Source organism: Bubalus bubalis, chromosome 1 (genome assembly GCF_019923935.1).
Source record: "Bubalus bubalis isolate 160015118507 breed Murrah chromosome 1, NDDB_SH_1, whole genome shotgun sequence".
Taxonomy (NCBI): Eukaryota; Metazoa; Chordata; class Mammalia; order Artiodactyla; family Bovidae; genus Bubalus; species Bubalus bubalis.
Genome location: NC_059157.1, coordinates 7,076,528 through 7,093,725, shown reverse-complemented (window position 1 = coordinate 7,093,725; position 17,198 = coordinate 7,076,528). Strand labels below are relative to the sequence as shown.

The following is a 17,198-nucleotide window of genomic DNA, read 5'->3' as shown; positions in this document are numbered from 1 at the left end:
ACTGGTTTATTTCCTTGCAGTCCAATGGACTCTCAAGAGTCTTCTTCAACACCACAGTTTGAAAGCATCAGTTCTTTGGCACTCAGCTTTCTTTACAGTCCAACTCTCACATCTGGACGTGACTACTGGAAAAACCATAGCTTTAACTATGTGGACCTTTGTCGGCAAAGTGATGTCTCTGCTTTTTAAAACGCTGTCTTGGTTTGGTAATCCTGGTAAAACACAAATCAGATCGCACTGCTCCTCTGCTCAAAAGCTTCTAAAGTCAGTTGAAAGCCCAGATCCTCACAGTGGCCCATGAGACCGCACATATCACACCTCCCGCCACCACCTGTCACTCACACAGCGATTGGCGCACTGACATCGTTGCGGTGGTCTCTGCACCGGCAGTTTATCCCCCATCTACAAGGCTGGCACGCTGGCCTCCTTGTCCTCACTGAGACTTCCCTTTCTCAGCATGGATAGCCTTCCCCTAACACCCTTTGCAACCATCCACTCCCCACACCCACGCTCCTTACCCCTCGTTGCTCTTGATTGTTTTATTGTTCTCTAAAACGCTTATCACCATGTAATGTCCTATAAATATTAACTTACCTTACTTATTTTCTGTCTTTTTCAAACTCATGAGACTGTAAGCTCAGTGAGGACAGCAGTGTTTCATTTACTGCTAAAGTCCATGAACTATACCTAGTATAGTACACAGTAGATGTTCCAGAAATACTGGTCATATGAATGAATAAAGAATAGCTGTCCATGAGAAAGATAATAAAAAATAAGCTGAAATGTTTGTGTTTCTTTATTTGTGGTTCTTCTTCTTCTCAGATATAGCTGACCTATTTGGATCCTGGGGAAAAGGTGAACTGGGTCCAGCCTGTGAGCTAACATTTCTGTGCAGGCACCACAGGGGGTCCATGTCACTTTCCCCTTGACTGTCCTCAGATTCCCTGCTCTCTGAAACCACCAACACAGACAGACTGCATTTGTGTTCTTTGCTTCTTGTCTGCCAACCCTCTTATCCACCCAGCATCCATTCAGTATTCATTAGAGTCAAATGCTCGGTGAATTTTGCCCTAGACATACCCTCTTAGTTTTACCTTGGGCTACTAAAATTCAAGGACAACATGATTGTAGGTTGTGTATTTGAGATGAATATTTGTTGTGTATGTGTAATTGAATAGTACATAAATAACTGGATAGTCTATCTTGGATAATGGCAAATTTCAACTCAAAAGTTATTCACTGAGCCTTTACTATGGACCAGACACAGTGCTAGAAACTAGGAATTTGACAGTAAACAAGATAATGTTCTTCAACCTAACATATCCGTTATAGGTATACAATTGATATATCATTAATGTGTAAGATGTCTTTTACTTGAAAATACTGTAGAGGTTAGAGTTGTTTCTATATTTCAAATAAAAACAAAAAAAAATGCATGTTCTAAGACTCTTATTGTTTGAGAATTCAAGTAATAAAGAAGAGTGAACCATAGATCACAATGAAAAATTTTCTTTTGACATGAAATAACTGACATCTAGGAAATGAAAAAACACAATAATATTAATAAAAATGGATTTAAGGGCACTTAATGTTAATCATTGCCTAAAAAACTTGAAATGTCCCCAAATCCTACAGTTCACATATGAAATAAATGTGAGATGTTTTCTTAAATTTGACAACATACTAAAATCGTGCATGTTATTTTCAGTAATGAATGTGAGACAGGAACTTTTAAAATGTAAAATAAAAAAACCCCAACGATGTTTGATCAACTATGCTGGAGAAAATTCTTATTTTACCCATAGGAAATGTTGTTATAGGATTATTCTACTACTTCACACCCACTAGAATGACTATAATCAAATACAGACAATAATCAGTGTTGGCTTAGGATGCGGAGAACTTGGAACCCTCATACATGGGAATATGAGATGGTGCAGCCACTGTGATGCACAGTTTGGCACTAAAATTAAACAGTTATATATGACCTATGAATTCTACGCAAGAGAAATATAACATCCATACAAAAACTTGCACAGGAGTGTTTATAGCAGCAGTGTTCATGAAAGCCAAAAAGTAGAACAACACAAATGTTCATCAGCTGATGGATGGGTAAGTAAAATGTGGCCTAGCCTTATGGTGAAATATTATGTGGCAACAAAAGGAGTGAAGTTCTGATATATGCTGATCATGGATGAGCACTGAAAATGTTAGGCTAAGTGAAAGAAATCACTCCCGAAAAGACCACGTAGTGCATGATTCCATTTACATGAAAGGTCCAGAAAGATGCAAGTCCATACAGATAGAAAGAAGCTTAGTGGTTGTGTGGGGCTGAGGGGATTAAAAGAAAAGAGCAGTGACTGCTAAGCATATAGCATTCTTTCTGGGGTGATAAAATTTTTATAAAACGGATTGTGCAACTCTGTGAATATACTAAAAGACATTGAACTGTACGGTTTAGGTGGGTGAGGTGTATGAGTTACATCTCAATGAAACTGCTAAAAAAAATTCATTCCAAAGAAATGATTAAGAGTATGCAGCCAAAACACACGGGGGAAAAGTACTGCAAAGGTATTTTAGGAAGTTAATTAATAAAAATCTGTGATTTTTCTGGATTTGGTGGTGTGTGTGGAACTTGTCAAGTTTTAGAAATTTGCATTGAAGTTTGTTTCCATTCTAAACAGGTCTTCATTCTTGTACCAAGAAAAAAGAAAGAAAGAAAAAATATTATACAATCTGATACTTCAAACTGGTCTTCAGAAATAGTGGGGATTAACTGTATGCATGAATCATGCATGAGAGAATTTCAATTTCCTTTTCATTTCTTCTTTTGGCCTCCAGTAACTCATGCCTGGCCTGTTATCTTTTCTCTTTGCATAATACACTGCAGGGCTCATGGGCAGAGTTGGTGGAGGAAGACAACATGGGGTAACGACAGAGCAGCCCCCGCCTCTTTCCTGCTGCTCCCTGGCTGGGTGCCTCCTTCTACTTTTACAAGGTGGATGTTTGTGTATTCTAACAATGAACTTGAGCACAACTGTGAAACTTTGAGTTGGGTGGGATCTCTCGGGGCTAGAGTAGTGGAAATGGGAATTCATACTTTATTTCCAATCAACTCAGAAGTGGCAACACTGGCTAATTTGTGCTGATCAGAATCTTCAACCATTATGTCTTTGATCATTTAAGGTGGGAGAAACGAATGATTATTTAATAGACGTGATCAGCTTTGTAAGTAAGATCTTAAAACATGTTGGATTCAGGGAGGAAAAAAGTTTCCTTTGTGATGACAATGTTTCTGTTGCTTAACTTTGGAAATGCCTCTTTTAAAATATAATTTCATTAATTATTTTCGGCTATGCTGGGTCTTCACTGCTGCATGGACTTTTCTCTAGTTGTGGAGCCGTGGTGTGCGGGCTTCTCATCGTGGTGGCTTCTGCCGTTGCAGAGCACAGTCCCCAGGGCGAACGGGCTTCAGTAGCTGTGGAGCGAGGGCTCAGTAGTTGTGGCTCCTCAGCTTTAGAGCGCAGACTCAATAGCTGAGGCCCATGGGCTCAGTTGTTCCGCAGCACGTGGGCTCTTCCTGGATCAGTCAAACCCACATCTCCTGCATTGGCAGGTGGATTATTTACCACTGAGCCACCAGGGATGCCCTGAAATGCCTCTTTCTTTAACATTTACCGTGGACCAGGAACTTTACATAACTTGTCATGCTAATAATTCTTCATGTTATTATCACCCTCTTTCTATAATCGAGGAAACAGTCTCTGATTATGTGTGTCTATCCCCAGTTCCCTTAACTAGTAAATTCCTGCAAATCTATGTCTGCTCTGCCTTTTCTATGAAGTTATGTCTGTGTATAGTTGGTATGATTTTACATTCAGCTCAAAATGCTGACCTTCTTCCATTTATGAGTGTTGGTTGATTTTCCAGGTAAAGGCCACCAGGTCAGTGCTCATGCCCCAGGTAGCAACTGCATTTCTTACTTGGTTTTACATCTGATTGTTTGCCAACAAAATCATCAGACCTCGAGGTTCAAGGAAGGTGGGAGTTTATTGAGAATAGGCACACAGGTACTGTCTTCTTTGTGTCATTCTGTAAGAGGGGGGATCCGTAAGGGAGAAATACGCCCAAGTAAGTGAAAGCGAAGTGAAAGCCGCTCAGTCGTGTCCAACTCTTTGCGACCCCATGGACTATACAGTCCATGGAATTCTCCAGGCCAGAATACTGGAGTCGATAGCCGTTCCCTTCTCCAGGGGATCTTCCCAACCCAGGGATCGAACCCAGGTCTCCCGCATTACAGGCGGAACCTACACATCTGATCAAACTTCTTCCCTGGCAGGGGAGCATGGACTAAGATCATTTTCAGACGCTGGAATGGATCTCTATAAATGCATACACCCCCTCATTCTGGTTCCGCTGGTGAGTACCACTGGCTGACTGGTAGCTGTGGAAGAAGGGGCGAGGCAAAGTAGGGGACGCAAGGGCCCCCTGCACCCTGACCTGGTGGGCGGGCTCCTCAGGCCACCAAAGATCCTCCATGTCCACTCACAGCTTGGCCACCTTAGTCATTCCCCTGTCTTTGCGCATCTTCTACCACCGCAGAAGCCAGACTTTAAAGTCCTAAGACTCTTACGGAGCACGGAGGCGGGGTTCTTATTCAGGAGCTGAGCGCGGTATTTGCAGGTAACAGACCTCGCAAAGGGGTTTAGGTCCGCACCCAGCGGACCTTTCCCAGCGCGGGTCTCTGCCGCTCAAGGCTCGAGGGGAAGAGGAAAAGGGCCTCGGCCTGAGGCACTCCGGTAGGAAACCGCAGTTTAGGCCGGGATATCCCGGCAGGCTCCCATTCGGGGCTGCACGGCCCGTGGCTGGAGCGCGGGATCCGCTTCGAGGGACCGGACTCGGAAAGGGTCGGCGGGTCGCCGGCGAGCAACCCCCTACACTGACCCCCGAGGGCGCCGCCCGGCGGCTCCGACCCAAGGGGGCGCGTCGGAGCTAGACCCCGGACCGCGCGAGACGCCGCCCCCTTCGAGGCTCCCCTCACGGCACCTCCTGAGTGCAAACTCCGTCGGAAGCGCCGCTCGATTTCCTCAGGGAGACGGCGAAGCAACAGGCAGGCTTCCGCTGGAGGCCGGCGACCGCGAGCGCCGCGCGGGACCCGGCCCGGCCCCCTCTCTTCCCGCTCCCGCTTTTCTCCCCCTTCCCCTCTTCTCTCCCCTTCTCTCCGAAAACCGCCCACCTCCCGGCACCCCATCCCTTCCCGCCACCCGCCGGGCTGCCCCTCCCCGCACCCCAGTCCCTTCCCATGCTACCCCCCCGCGCCGGCCCCGGGCCTACCCCAACCCCCGCACTTCTCCGCCCCCGGCCTGCCCCTCCCCTTCCCGCGTCCTTGTGGGGCACGCCCCCACCTCCCGCGCCCCTCCCACCGTCGACCCCACCCCTTCCCGCTCGCCCCTTCCCCACTATCTCCCCTCCTTCTCCTCCCCGGGGCCCCGCCCCCTCTCCTGCCCTCTCTCCCGCCCCGCCCCCCTCCCCCCGTTCCTTCCCCTGTGCCACGCCCCCTCCCCTCTATCTCCCCTCCCTCTCCTCCCCCAGGGCTCCGCCCCTTCCCCTGCCCCTGAGGACTCCTCCCCCTCTCCCGTCTCTCTCCCTCCCCTTCCCCTCCCCCTCCCGCGGCCCTCCCCCTTCTCCGGGCCCCGCCCCCGTCCTACTCTCCCTCCCATCCCCCTCTCCCCCCCGAGGGCCCCGCCCCTCCACGCTCGCCCCTCCCTCTCCTCATCCAGGGCCCCGCCCCTCCCCTTCCCCGCCCCTCCCCCGCCGTCCCCGGGCCGCTGACGGGCTGTAGCCCCCGCCAGGGAGCGCGCTTCTCGCCCGCAGCCCGCCGCTCGCCGGCGTCCCCGGAGCGCGACAAAGAGCGCGCCGGTCGCCCGCCCTCTCGCCGTGGCGCCCGCGGCTCCGGCGGCTCGGCGGGCGATGGGAGATGGAAGGAAGAGACGCCGCGGTGAGGCTCGATCCGGCGGGCGGGCGGGCGGCCGGCGGCCGTCGGGCGGGCTGTGCTTCGTGGCGACTGGGTCCCGGGTCCCGGGAACGGCTTCCTTTCTGCCCCTCTTTGTGAGGGGCCGGGAGGCTCGCTTGTGGGGTGGCGGCTCGGGGGCTTCACGCCGAGCCCCGCTCTCCAGCCGCGAGGCCGGGGCGGCGCGGGAAGCGGGAGGAGCCGGTCGGCGGAGCGCGGGGCGCTCCGGCTCGCCTGGGTTGCGGGGAGCCCAGCCGCGATCGGCGCGGGACGGGGGCGGGTTCCGAGCCTCGGAAGGCGTCGCGGCCCTCCGGTTTTCCTCGCCTTTAACTTTGCCCACGGGTTCATGCCCGGAGCTCCGGCAGATGATGCTGCGAGACGTGAAAAAACCAGGCACCGCTCGGAGGACGTGGGTTTAGAGTGCTGTCGGGGGGCCTGGAGGGTAAATGTGTTGTCTGTCGGTCCGCCTTCCACGGACATGGGGGTTTCCACGCCGGACTCACTCCTGAGTGGGTCCAGGCACTGGTGTAGGGAAGAGGAGGTCTGGAAAATGCCCCTCCTTGGGACGGATCCTGGCAGCACACGCTTCCATTCAAGAGCTGTACCTGGATATCTGCAAAGGATTTTGCAGAGCCCGGTAGCTCGGTGAGCGCGACTGGCTCTCTGCTGTCAGGGAGTTTGCTTTCTAGGACGGGAGGCTTGGGCGGAGATGTGAAGGAGGAAGGCGGAGGAAGGCTTGGTTCTGGGAGCCGAGGGCCTGGACGGCCTCTGCTGGCAGCTCTGGATGGACCTTGAAGGGGAGGGTCGGGTGGGGGCGAAAGGATGCTCCTCGCAGGAGAGCAAATGCGTTCTCTGGCTTCTTTCAAGAAATACTTGACCATCCTTCCTTACAGTATTCACAGATCAAGGGATATTCTTTTTAAAAGTCGTTGATTTCGTCCTCAGCACTAAGCGCAGCATGCTCAACAGAAACATCACAATCACAGTAAAGCAAAACAAACGAACACCTTCCCAGACAATTTTTAGAAGCTCTATCCTTCTGTATCTTTCTATATCCACTCACGAATCATATAAAAAATCTATGAGGCTGTTTATGAGATACTTCATTAATATACACTTCGTACTAAATGGAGCAGAGTGGGTATGGTGAAAATTACTTCGACACCTGGCTTGTAGATTTTGTCACTGACATGATGAGTTTCAGCCTCTGTCTAGGGCACATCGTTTAACCTCTGGAATTGAAATTTCCTCCTGTGTAGGATAAGAGGATTGGGTAGATAGATGCTTTCTCAGAGCCTTCCAGCCCCAGCATTTTATGGTTTCATGCCTAAACATGTACATGCATTCCTTATTCAGTGATTTACTCTCAGCTTCACCTCTGAACATCTCTCAGTTCTGTGAATCAACACTCATCCTGGTTATTAAATGGGGGAGATATTTTAAGGCGAAATTCCACAGTTGAATGTTGTTTTTAAAAATGCAAGTGTAAGAAGCTTTATTTGCAAATCTGAGTGAGTGCGGGCATTATAAAAAGTTTTGTTGACACTGTTCATTTCATTAATGACCAAAGAATAATACATGCTTTGTTATCTACGTTGTATTAAGAGGTTAAATTTTGCTTTTCATTAAATACCAGCCCTTATAAAAGTGAGATACCTTGGGAATTTGGAAATAAAAATAAGACAGTAAATTAGCTCATTGAAAAAGAAAAATTCAGAGAAACTTTCCATCAATGGCTCTATTCACTTTCTAAAACCTTGATATTTATCTGTTTGCTGACCGTGATGGAAAATATGAGTGGGATTTAGCCTGGCATTATATTAAAAAAACGCTTCCAAAGCATTACTCCTTTTAGAGTTGATTTCCCCCCCCCCCCCCCCCCCCCCCCCTTGGACATTCTGGAGTCATCTGACATCATTCATAAACTAAGACTCCAGTGTGGTAATGGATTAATCCCAGTCTTGGTTAAGAAGTGTGGAGGCAAAAACTGTGTGAATGTTAAAATATGTATGTACTTTGGCCTCCAGACTGGTTTGTTTGAGGTTTATCTGAGGTTTTGTTGTCATTTGGCAATTCTGAAAAGATTATTTCTTTGGATTTGGGTTGGGTTAGGAGAAGGCAATGGCACCCCACTCCAGTACTCTTGCCTGGAAAATCCCATGGACAGAGGAGCCTGGTAGGCTGCAGTCCATGGGGTCGCTAAGAGTCGGACACGACTGAGCGACTTCACTTTCACTTTTCACTTTCATGCATTGGAGAAGGAAATGGCAACCCACTCCAGTGTTCTTGCCTGGAGAATCCCAGGGATGGCGGGGCCTGGTGGGCTGCCGTCTGTGGGGTTGCACAGAGTCGGATATGACTGAAGGGACTTAGCAGCAGCAGCAGCAGCAGCAGGAGATGAGTAATGGATGGTGATCCTTCTCAATTTTTTAGAAATGAATTCAGACAGGACTAAAGTTTAGACAGTCTGAGAAATAATCTAGTGATCAGGAGGTGACCAAAGCCCCCCCACCTGAACATGGGATTCAGACTCATAGACCTTGGGGTCCAGTCTCACGTCCCGTCACTGCTGCTTCTGTGGTTCTCAGCATTTAGGACTCCCCCTGTGTAGTCATGGAAACCCACTCCAGTATTCTTGCCTGGGGAATCCCACGGATAGAGCAGTCTGGCGGGCTACAGCCTGTAGCATCGCAAAGAGTCGGACACAACTGACGCGACTTAGCAGACATGCACCGTGCGGTTGTGATCAGGCAGAGAGGTCCTTGGCTTCCCTTTGCCATAAGTGGAGGCGTTTCCATGTTGAGTACTGCCACTCAGCTCTTCTGGAGTTCTTTCACAGTTAAATCAGCTGAACCTTAGTGTCGGGTGGTGCACGATCCAGAGGAAATGGGCAAAGCATTTGTTCCGGCCGTCCCTGCCTGGACAGCTTGTGTGTTTTGTGGTGTTCTTTGCAGTTTCAGTTTGCTATAACCAGTGTGTTCTCTTGGCAAAACTCTATTAGCCTTTGCCTTGCTTCATTCCGTATTCCAAGGCCAAATTTGCCTGTTACTCCAGGTGTTTCTTGACTTCCTACTTTTGCATTCCAGTCCCCTATAATGAAAAGGACATCTTTTTTGGGTGTTAGTTCTAAAAGGTCTTGTAGGTCTTCATAGAACCGTTCAACTTCAGCTTCTTTAGCATTACTGGTTGAGGCATAGACTTGAATTACCGTAATATTGAATGGTTTGCCTTGGAAACGAACAGAGATCATTCTGTCATTTTTGAGACTGCATCCAAGTACTGCATTTTGGACTCTTTTGTTGACCATGATGGCTACTCCATTTCTTCTACGGGATTCCTGCCCGTAGTAGTAGATATAATAGTCATCTGAGTTAAATTCACCCATTCCAGTCCATTTTAGTTCGCTGATTCCTAGAATGTCTACGTTCGCTCTTGCCATCTCCTGTTTGACCACTTCCAATTTGCCTTGATTCATGGACCTAACATTCCAGGTTCCTATGCAATATTGCTCTTCACAGCATTGGACCTTGCTTCTATCACCAGTCACATCCACAACTGGGTTTTGTTTTTGCATTGGCTCCATCCCTTCATTCTTTCTGGAGTTATTTCTCCACTGATCTCCAGTAGCATATTGGGCACCTACCGACCTGGGGAGTTCCTCTTTCAGTATTCTATCATTGCTGGGAGAAATATCAATAACCTCAGATATGCAGATGACACCACCCTTATGGCAGAAAGTGAAGAAGAACTAAAAAGCCTCTTGATGAAAGTGAAAGAGGAGAGTGAAAAGGTTGGCTTAAAGCTCAACATTCAGAAAACGAAGATCATGGCATCTGGTCCCATCACTTCATGGGAAATAGATGGGGGAACAGTGGAAGCAGTGTCAGACTTTATTTTTTGGGGGCTCCAAAATCACTGCAGATGGTGACTGCAGCCATGAAATTAAAAGATGCTTATTCCTTGGAAGGAAAGTTATGACCAACCTAGATAGCATATTCAAAAGCAGAGACATTACTTTGCCAACATAGCAATAGTCAAGGCTATGGTTTTTCCAGTGGTCATGTATGGATGTGAGAGTTGGACTGTGAAGAAAGCTGAGAGCCGAAGAATTGACACTTTTGAACTGTGGTGTTGGAGAAGACTCTTGAGAGTCCCTTGGACTGCAAGGAGATCCAACCAGTCCATTCTAAAGGAGATCAGCCCTGGGTGTTCTTTGGAAGGAATGATGCTAAAGCTGAAACTTTAAAGGTGTACTTTGGCCACCTCATGCGAAGAATTGACTCATTGGAAAAGACTGATGCTGGGAGAGATTGGGGGCAGAGGAAGAGGGGACGACAGAGGATGAGATGGCTGGATGGCATCACTAACTCTATGGACGTGAGTCTGAGTGAACTCCGGGAGTTGGTGATGGACAGGGAGGCCTGGCGTGCTGCGATTCATGGGGTTGCAAAGAGTCGGACACGACTGAGCGACTGAACTGAACTGAATTTGCAGTTTCAGAGATTTGCTGGAAAGAATTTTAGCAGTAGCATAATTTTTTTGTGAGTGTGTGTCCCTTTGTACCTTTCCGTGTTTCTGAGTTATCTGTCCATCTTCCAAAGACGTTTTTCACACACTCCAGTTTAAATAGTGTTGGTTGCCGTGGTTGCAGCAGTAATGTGATCGGCTGTCGCACTTTGCAGAATGGGGTCGTGGGGAGAGGGGAGAGGAAAGATACTTCCAGCGTGTAGTGAAGTTACTCTTAAGCTCATTTACTGGATTCCCACGCCTCATTCGAAAATACGGTGTTAACTCCCAGCGCTAATAATGGATCTTTGCTTCTGCTCTTATTTGTGTAAAACGGCACGTGTCCCTGCAGTTCTTGTTTTCCACTGTGCCCAGAAGGTCAACTAACTGGGGCCCTGTTGGCGCCAGTGGACAGAATTTTTGTTGACGCTCCAGGACACAGAGGCGGCGGGGCGCTTTCTCTTTTGGGGACACCTGTCATGTAAGGAAGGGAGTCACCAGCTTCTCTCCCCTGCCTCCGTGGGAGCACCAGGCCCTGGCCGTGGCTGACCACTCATTTCTCCTGGCTCATTTAACTGGGAATGGCCGTCTATTATTAATAGTTTGAAACTCGCTTTTCTCTGGTCACAGACCAGTAGATAAGTCAGAATAGTTTGTACATGTTGATGGACATTATGGGAAGTTTATCTTTGAGGTTAGGGTAAGTGGGAGAATGAACACTTTGACCTGAGCTGAAGGCTTTTTTCTTACGTAGTAGTTTCAGGTAGGTTGTCTGAGAAGCAGCATTTTCCTTTAAGTTTCAAATGATGGCCTGACTTTTGGGAAAATGCTTATTTTAGGTGATATTTTCAAGCATGATGCATTGTTGGAATCACAGCTAAAGTTTATTGAGCTCTAGGTGCTGTTTCACCAGGGGTTACCTCTGGTCCCCACGACAGCCGTGTGGCCAGTACTGTCATTACCTCCAGTCTGAAGGCTGCAGAAGTCACTAACACAGCTAAGTAAGCAGCAGAGCTGAGATTTAAACTTGGCAGTCGAGTGTTCTTAACCACCACTCTGCTTCTATGTCCTCAAAGTTAGCATTGTGTGTTGCAGGATTTTGGCTCTCATATTTAGATTCTCTGGGTCTTGGAATCTGAAATTGGATGACTAATTTGTCAGCAAGCATTATTTTATATGTCTATTGGCTTAAATAGTGGGAGCGGGATTGTTGTTTGGCTCAAGAGATGGAAACTGTGTATTTTTCCTTCAAAAATGCAGTGTCTACAAGGATACTAGAGGGGTTATGTAAGGAATTCCATATAGTTATAAGTACTTAATTGGAATTCAAATAAAGCAGATTCACCGTTTAAAACTGAATGTAAAGCTTGCCCATTTTGACTTACAGTTACGTCACACGATAGAAGTGACCTAGACTTTTCTATATGTGTGAGGATCAGTCTGCTTTCCTTGTTTTTTTTTCTTCTAGGGAGCTGGGATTTAGGTTGTTGAGAGAGGGGTCTGAAACAATAGGAGGACGGTGGGGGGCTGAGCCGAGGGCAGTCATAAGAAGATCACGTGGCAGTTGCTTCCCCATTCTCTTGCCTTCTGTTCCCAGACCTCTGCTGAGAAAAAGCGACTTATAGAAATGAAGCGGGTTCTTCCTATGGCTCTTCAGTCTGTGAACAATGAAAGTGGAAATGTTTAAATAGACGGAGCTGTAGTTTCTTTTGTTTGGCCTTCCCATGATTATTGGTTAAGGAACAGTGGAACTGCTTTTCTCTGCATATGATAACTTACAGGCTGTTTTGAATTTCGTTTTTCAACAACTCTTACTTTCCAAGAAGTTATTTGGTAAGCACAGTAGCATGATTGAGTCACAGGACTCTGACAGAAGGGGAAATCTGGGCCTAACAGTCAGCGGCACAGACAATGTAATTGGATGATTGCTGCCTTTGTGATTATGTTATTTTCTGTTAAAATTATATTGGGAAATGACAGCAGGTTGTGTGACCTTCTGGAGCATGGTCTCCGACCGGACCTGTGTGCCTCTAAAAGGCACAAGTAGTGTGTGTTTGAAGAAGCAACATGTGTCCTTGGGTCTGAACTTTTCACTTGAATAGCAAAGTTCCCTTTGGACAGATGTTTATGCTTTTCAGCTTCATTTCTTTGCTTCTTCTTCTTTTTTTTAATGTTTTGGTCTTTTTGGCCACGGGGCGTGTGGGATCTCAGCCCCCTGACCAGGGATCGAATCCACACCTCTTGCATTGGAAGGCCAAGTCTTAACCACTGGACCACCGGGGCGTCCCTCAGCTTCACTTCTATTGACTCCAAAGGGTCCATGAGCTGCTTACCCCATCTCCTGATGCTTATTTCTCCCCATGAAAGTCTTCCATGGAGGAAAGAAAATTCCATTGTTTTCCACGAGCGTCTGTAAGTATATTATGGCAGAAACCAAAGTATAGATATTAATATGCTGTTCAGTCATGCATTCATGCAGCAGGTATTAAGTATTGATACTTACCATGTGCCAAGCTCTTTGTTGGGCTCCAAAAAGCCTTGTCTACTGACCACTAAGAAAACCTGCCAAGAACATTTAGAGGTTAACCAGGGTCATATTTCTGAGTGTCAAACCTCACAGCCTGTAAATATTGAAACTACTGTATTTAAGAACTCTTTCATAGAATCCTGTCTTAGAATCAGTGAGTTGCCTCCAAATCAGTATTGTTCAACACGACTTTACATTCGTTTATATCCGTGCCGTCTCATGTGGCAGTCAGTAGCTGCGTGTCGCCACCGAGAGCGTTTGAAATTTGGCTAGTGAGAGTTAGGAACTGAGTTTTAAATTTTATTGAATTTCCGTGAACTTAAGTAGCCTCCTGTGACTCGTGGCTAATGTATTGGGGCAGCAGCTGTAGAGCAGAAATGCTTTACGTGGTGGCAGTGGTGGGCCTGGGCGGGCATCTCCCGCTCGGCCATCTGGTTGCTTATGGTATGTTTACTGACTGGGCTTTGCTAAGCTTCTACTTCTGTACATGTTTACACCATCGTGTCTGATGGGTCCCAGAGCAGGGAGAGGATACAGAGGCATGGGATTTTAATGGAAATGAACGTGAAGACAGAATCACTGCAAGTGAGAAGAAGAATGTATTCAACAGGTGGGAAAAAAAAAAGAATACTTTGTGTAACAGGTAGCCTCAGCAAGATGGAGGAAAAGTTTTTGATAAAATAGAAAAATGAGTACCTGGCTGAGATTCACTATTATATACATTCAAGAGCTGGCTGTGAGTTGTTTGAGAACGTAACAGAGATCCTGAGAGCACTGCCGTTGACCTCTTCATTGCAAGCTGTGGATAGCTGCATAGCTCCCAGCCCCCCTTGAACCTGCATAGCATCACAGTCCATCTCCAGGTGGGGAGTGCTGAATATCCAAGTGGCTAAGGCCTTTCCTGAGACCCCAAAGCTATCTTGAGGTCCAGTAGATTTTCGAAGTGGATAAAGCTGAGTAGGAGAGAGTCTTGTACAGCATGGCAAGGGGTGTGCCTAGTTTTAAAGCTGCATTGTTAGTAGAGGTGTTTCAGACCATAGACTAGAGGGAAAAAACCTTACTTTTTTTAATCCCCAAACACTTTTCAGTCTGGGAGGTAGATAGCCACATTTATAGACACTGGGGTTTCTCTGGGGTCAGGCATGTGGGAGGTAGCCTTGAGTATAACAGCAGGTGTGAACTCACGAGAGGATTCTCAAGGTTAGGCTTTTGTTGGAATACATGATTATCTTGAGTTTTCTAACTTGTGGGGAAAGCATAGTGATATCAAGGCATAACACTGCAAAAATGTGGGGATAGGAGGAGGAGAAAGAATAACATACTTGCCAGACACTGTGAAGCGGGGTGTGTGTTTGTGTGTCTGTGTATGTGAATTTACATCTTATATATTCTTTACAATATTGCAAGCTAGGTAGTATCCCCATTTTCAGAGGATGCATTTGAGGCTCATGGAGGTTAAATGGGATTCTCTTTTTAAAGCAATCGTACTGAGATAAAATTCACATGCCACACAACTCGTCCATCTAAAGTCTATGTCCCTGATTTTCAGTACCTTCACAGAGTTGTGCGTTCATCCTCTTAGTCGACTTTAGAGTACAGTAATCACCCCGAACAAACTTGGGATCCATTAGCTGTTGCCCTGTAATCTCACTGGTGCCCCATCCCCTGACCCAGGGATCACTGTCCTATTTTCTGTCGTATGGCTCTGCCTCCTGTGCACATATCACACGCACGGAACCACACAACATGTGGCTGTTTGTGACTGGCGTCTTTCATTTAGCAAAATGTTTTTCAGTGCTCAGCCGTGCTGTAGCATGTATCAGTACTTCTTTCCTTTTTATTGCTGAGTGATATTCAAATGAATAGCCAGAACATGTTTTATTTATTTATCTGATAGTGGTCCCTCCCCTCCTTTGGCTTTTAGGAATAATGTTGCTGTGAACATTCACATACAAGTTTTTGTGGGGATGTATGCTTCCATTTCTGTGGGCTGTGTAGCTAGGAGTGAACTTGCTGGGTCGTATTGTGACTCTGTGTTTGACCCTTGGAGGAGCCACCAAACTGTTTTTCATGAGGGCTGCACCACTTTACATCTCTATCAGCAGACTCCTAGAATCCCCCTTTCTCCACACATGTTATTTCCTGTCTTTCTGACTTTAGCCATCTTAGTGGGTATTAAATGGTATTTCCTCATGTTTTATTTCCCTAATGTAATTGAGCATCTTTTCATATGCTTTTTGGCCATTTGTGTATCTTTCTTTGAAAAAATGTCTATTCTGATCCTTTGCCCTTTAAAAAATTGGTTTGTCTTTTTTTATTATTAAATTGTAAAAAAGTTCTTCATATATTCTGGATGCAAGTCTCTTGTCAGGTATATGCTTTGCAAATATCTTCCCCCATTCTGAGGGCTATCTTTTCGTTTTCTTGTTCCTGTCCTTTGAAGGAAGTGAGTTCTTTATCTTAAGCTTGGGTAGGCCTAACACACTTCTAGGTCCTTGCGTATTTGCTGCAGTCCGTCAACACACTAACTTGTAAAGTGATTTGTGTAATGAGTATCATTCTTTTGGGACTTCTGGTTGGAAAAAGGGATGGATTTAACTTTTGTCTAAGCTACTTAAGGGAAAAGTAAAGCTCAGGATTTGAGACCTTTATGTGTCTTGAAAGGAAATTTTGGAAGTCGGTTCTTTGGAGTCTTTTATGTGCAGAAAATGGTGCTTTCCTCTTGGATTAGAGAATTGCTTGAAAGGAAAAGGACAGTCTGCCTAGAAGACTGCTCTTGGTCTTTTTGGGTCCTGTCATTTTATGGTCTGAATAGTGGTTCCCAAACTCGCCTATCACAAGAGTTACCCGGTTTTAGATTCTTAGGGCTGCCTGCAGGTCTGGTCCCTTAGTTCTGAGGCGTCCCTTTTCATAACCACCCCAGGTGATTAAGATCGGGACACTTGAGAAACTCTGATTTAAGCTGGTGATAATCAGGGCCTTTTAGTGGTTGCCCCTAGAACTTAATTAGACTCTTCAACGGGTGTGGTCCCTGGTGGCAAACATCCCTCACTGAGGGTGATTCTGGAAGAGCTGATCCAGCCTGTCTGACTGCTTTGCTTGCAGAACTACTGATCTTGATCCAGCGCAACCCACGTTGTCTTCCCTTCCTCTCTCAGAGTAGAGATGGTTCCACTATCAAAATTCAAACTAGCTTCACACACTTTCAAGTCACAGGGTTGCCACCACCTTCCCCTTTTCCTCCCCTTTAAGATGTGTTCTCATTTCCTTACCACTGCAGAATCCCTAGCAGCCTTCTATAGCCATACAGATCTCTGTAAAACCCAGGGGGAGAAAAAGTCATGGAAAGAAAAATAGATCAAAGTTTGTTGTTGTTTAGTCGCTAACTCATGTCCAGCTCTTTTGTGACCCCATGGCTTGTAGTCCGCTAGGCTCCTCTGTCCATGGGATTCTCCAGGCAAGAATACTGGAATAGGCTGCCATGCCCTCCTCCAGGGGATCTTCCCAACCCAGGGATCGAACCTGCGTCTCTTGCTTGGCAGGCGGATTCTTTACCACTGAGCCACGTGGGAAGCCCTAGATCAAATTTTACATAATCATTACTTACACTTCGCTTATTTTGCATGGGTGGTCAGGGTCTCCTAAAGGATTTGATATCTGTGAGGTTGGGCTGACTCTAATAAAACACAGCATAATATTCTAAAGCTGGGGAGACTCGCATGCCTAGGTCACTAAGTGAGAGGCAGGTTGTGGTTAGACTGTGGCCTTAATAATGCTTGAGCAGAGCTTAGAGCCTGTGGAAAAGCAGTAAGTGGACAATAAATGTGACCTGGATGGTAGGTTATAGTGTTCTTACCTGGGCGCGAGGTGGAATTATCTTCGTTCTTAAAATCACACAGGTGTTAAATGGTAAAACTGGTCTTTCTTGTTCCCTATACTGTGATTGCCTGTAGATAACGCAGTGTGGCAGCCAGGAGGAAAATTCTGGCACTTTGAATGGTGCTTTGGCCCATGGTAGTCATTCGATAAATGTTTGTTCAATGAATGAGTTAAACACCACAGGCGATTGAATTGCTAAGCCTAAGAACCTTTCAGGAATGTATGGACAGAAGAGGTGCTCTGATACTGGCCCTGGTCACGTGGTGGAGTAGAATT

The 17,198-nt window shown here is 46.6% G+C and overlaps 1 protein-coding gene across 5 annotated transcripts in view; it reads left to right on the top strand.

The window, feature by feature from the left end:
- The window catches only part of PSD3 (pleckstrin and Sec7 domain containing 3), a 610,137-nt gene that overhangs the window by 176,844 nt on the left and 416,095 nt on the right, over positions 1-17,198 (top strand). For 2 of the 5 annotated variants that reach the window (XM_025294795.3, XM_006055889.4), the window contains exon 1: positions 5,829-5,998. The exons of the other annotated variants lie outside the window; for them this stretch is intronic. In XM_025294795.3, the coding sequence (XP_025150580.3) occupies positions 5,971-5,998 (28 nt within the window). In that variant the 5' untranslated portion in view covers positions 5,829-5,970. Of the gene's footprint in view, positions 1-5,828; positions 5,999-17,198 lie in introns of those variants that run through there. 5 annotated transcript variants of the gene reach the window in all.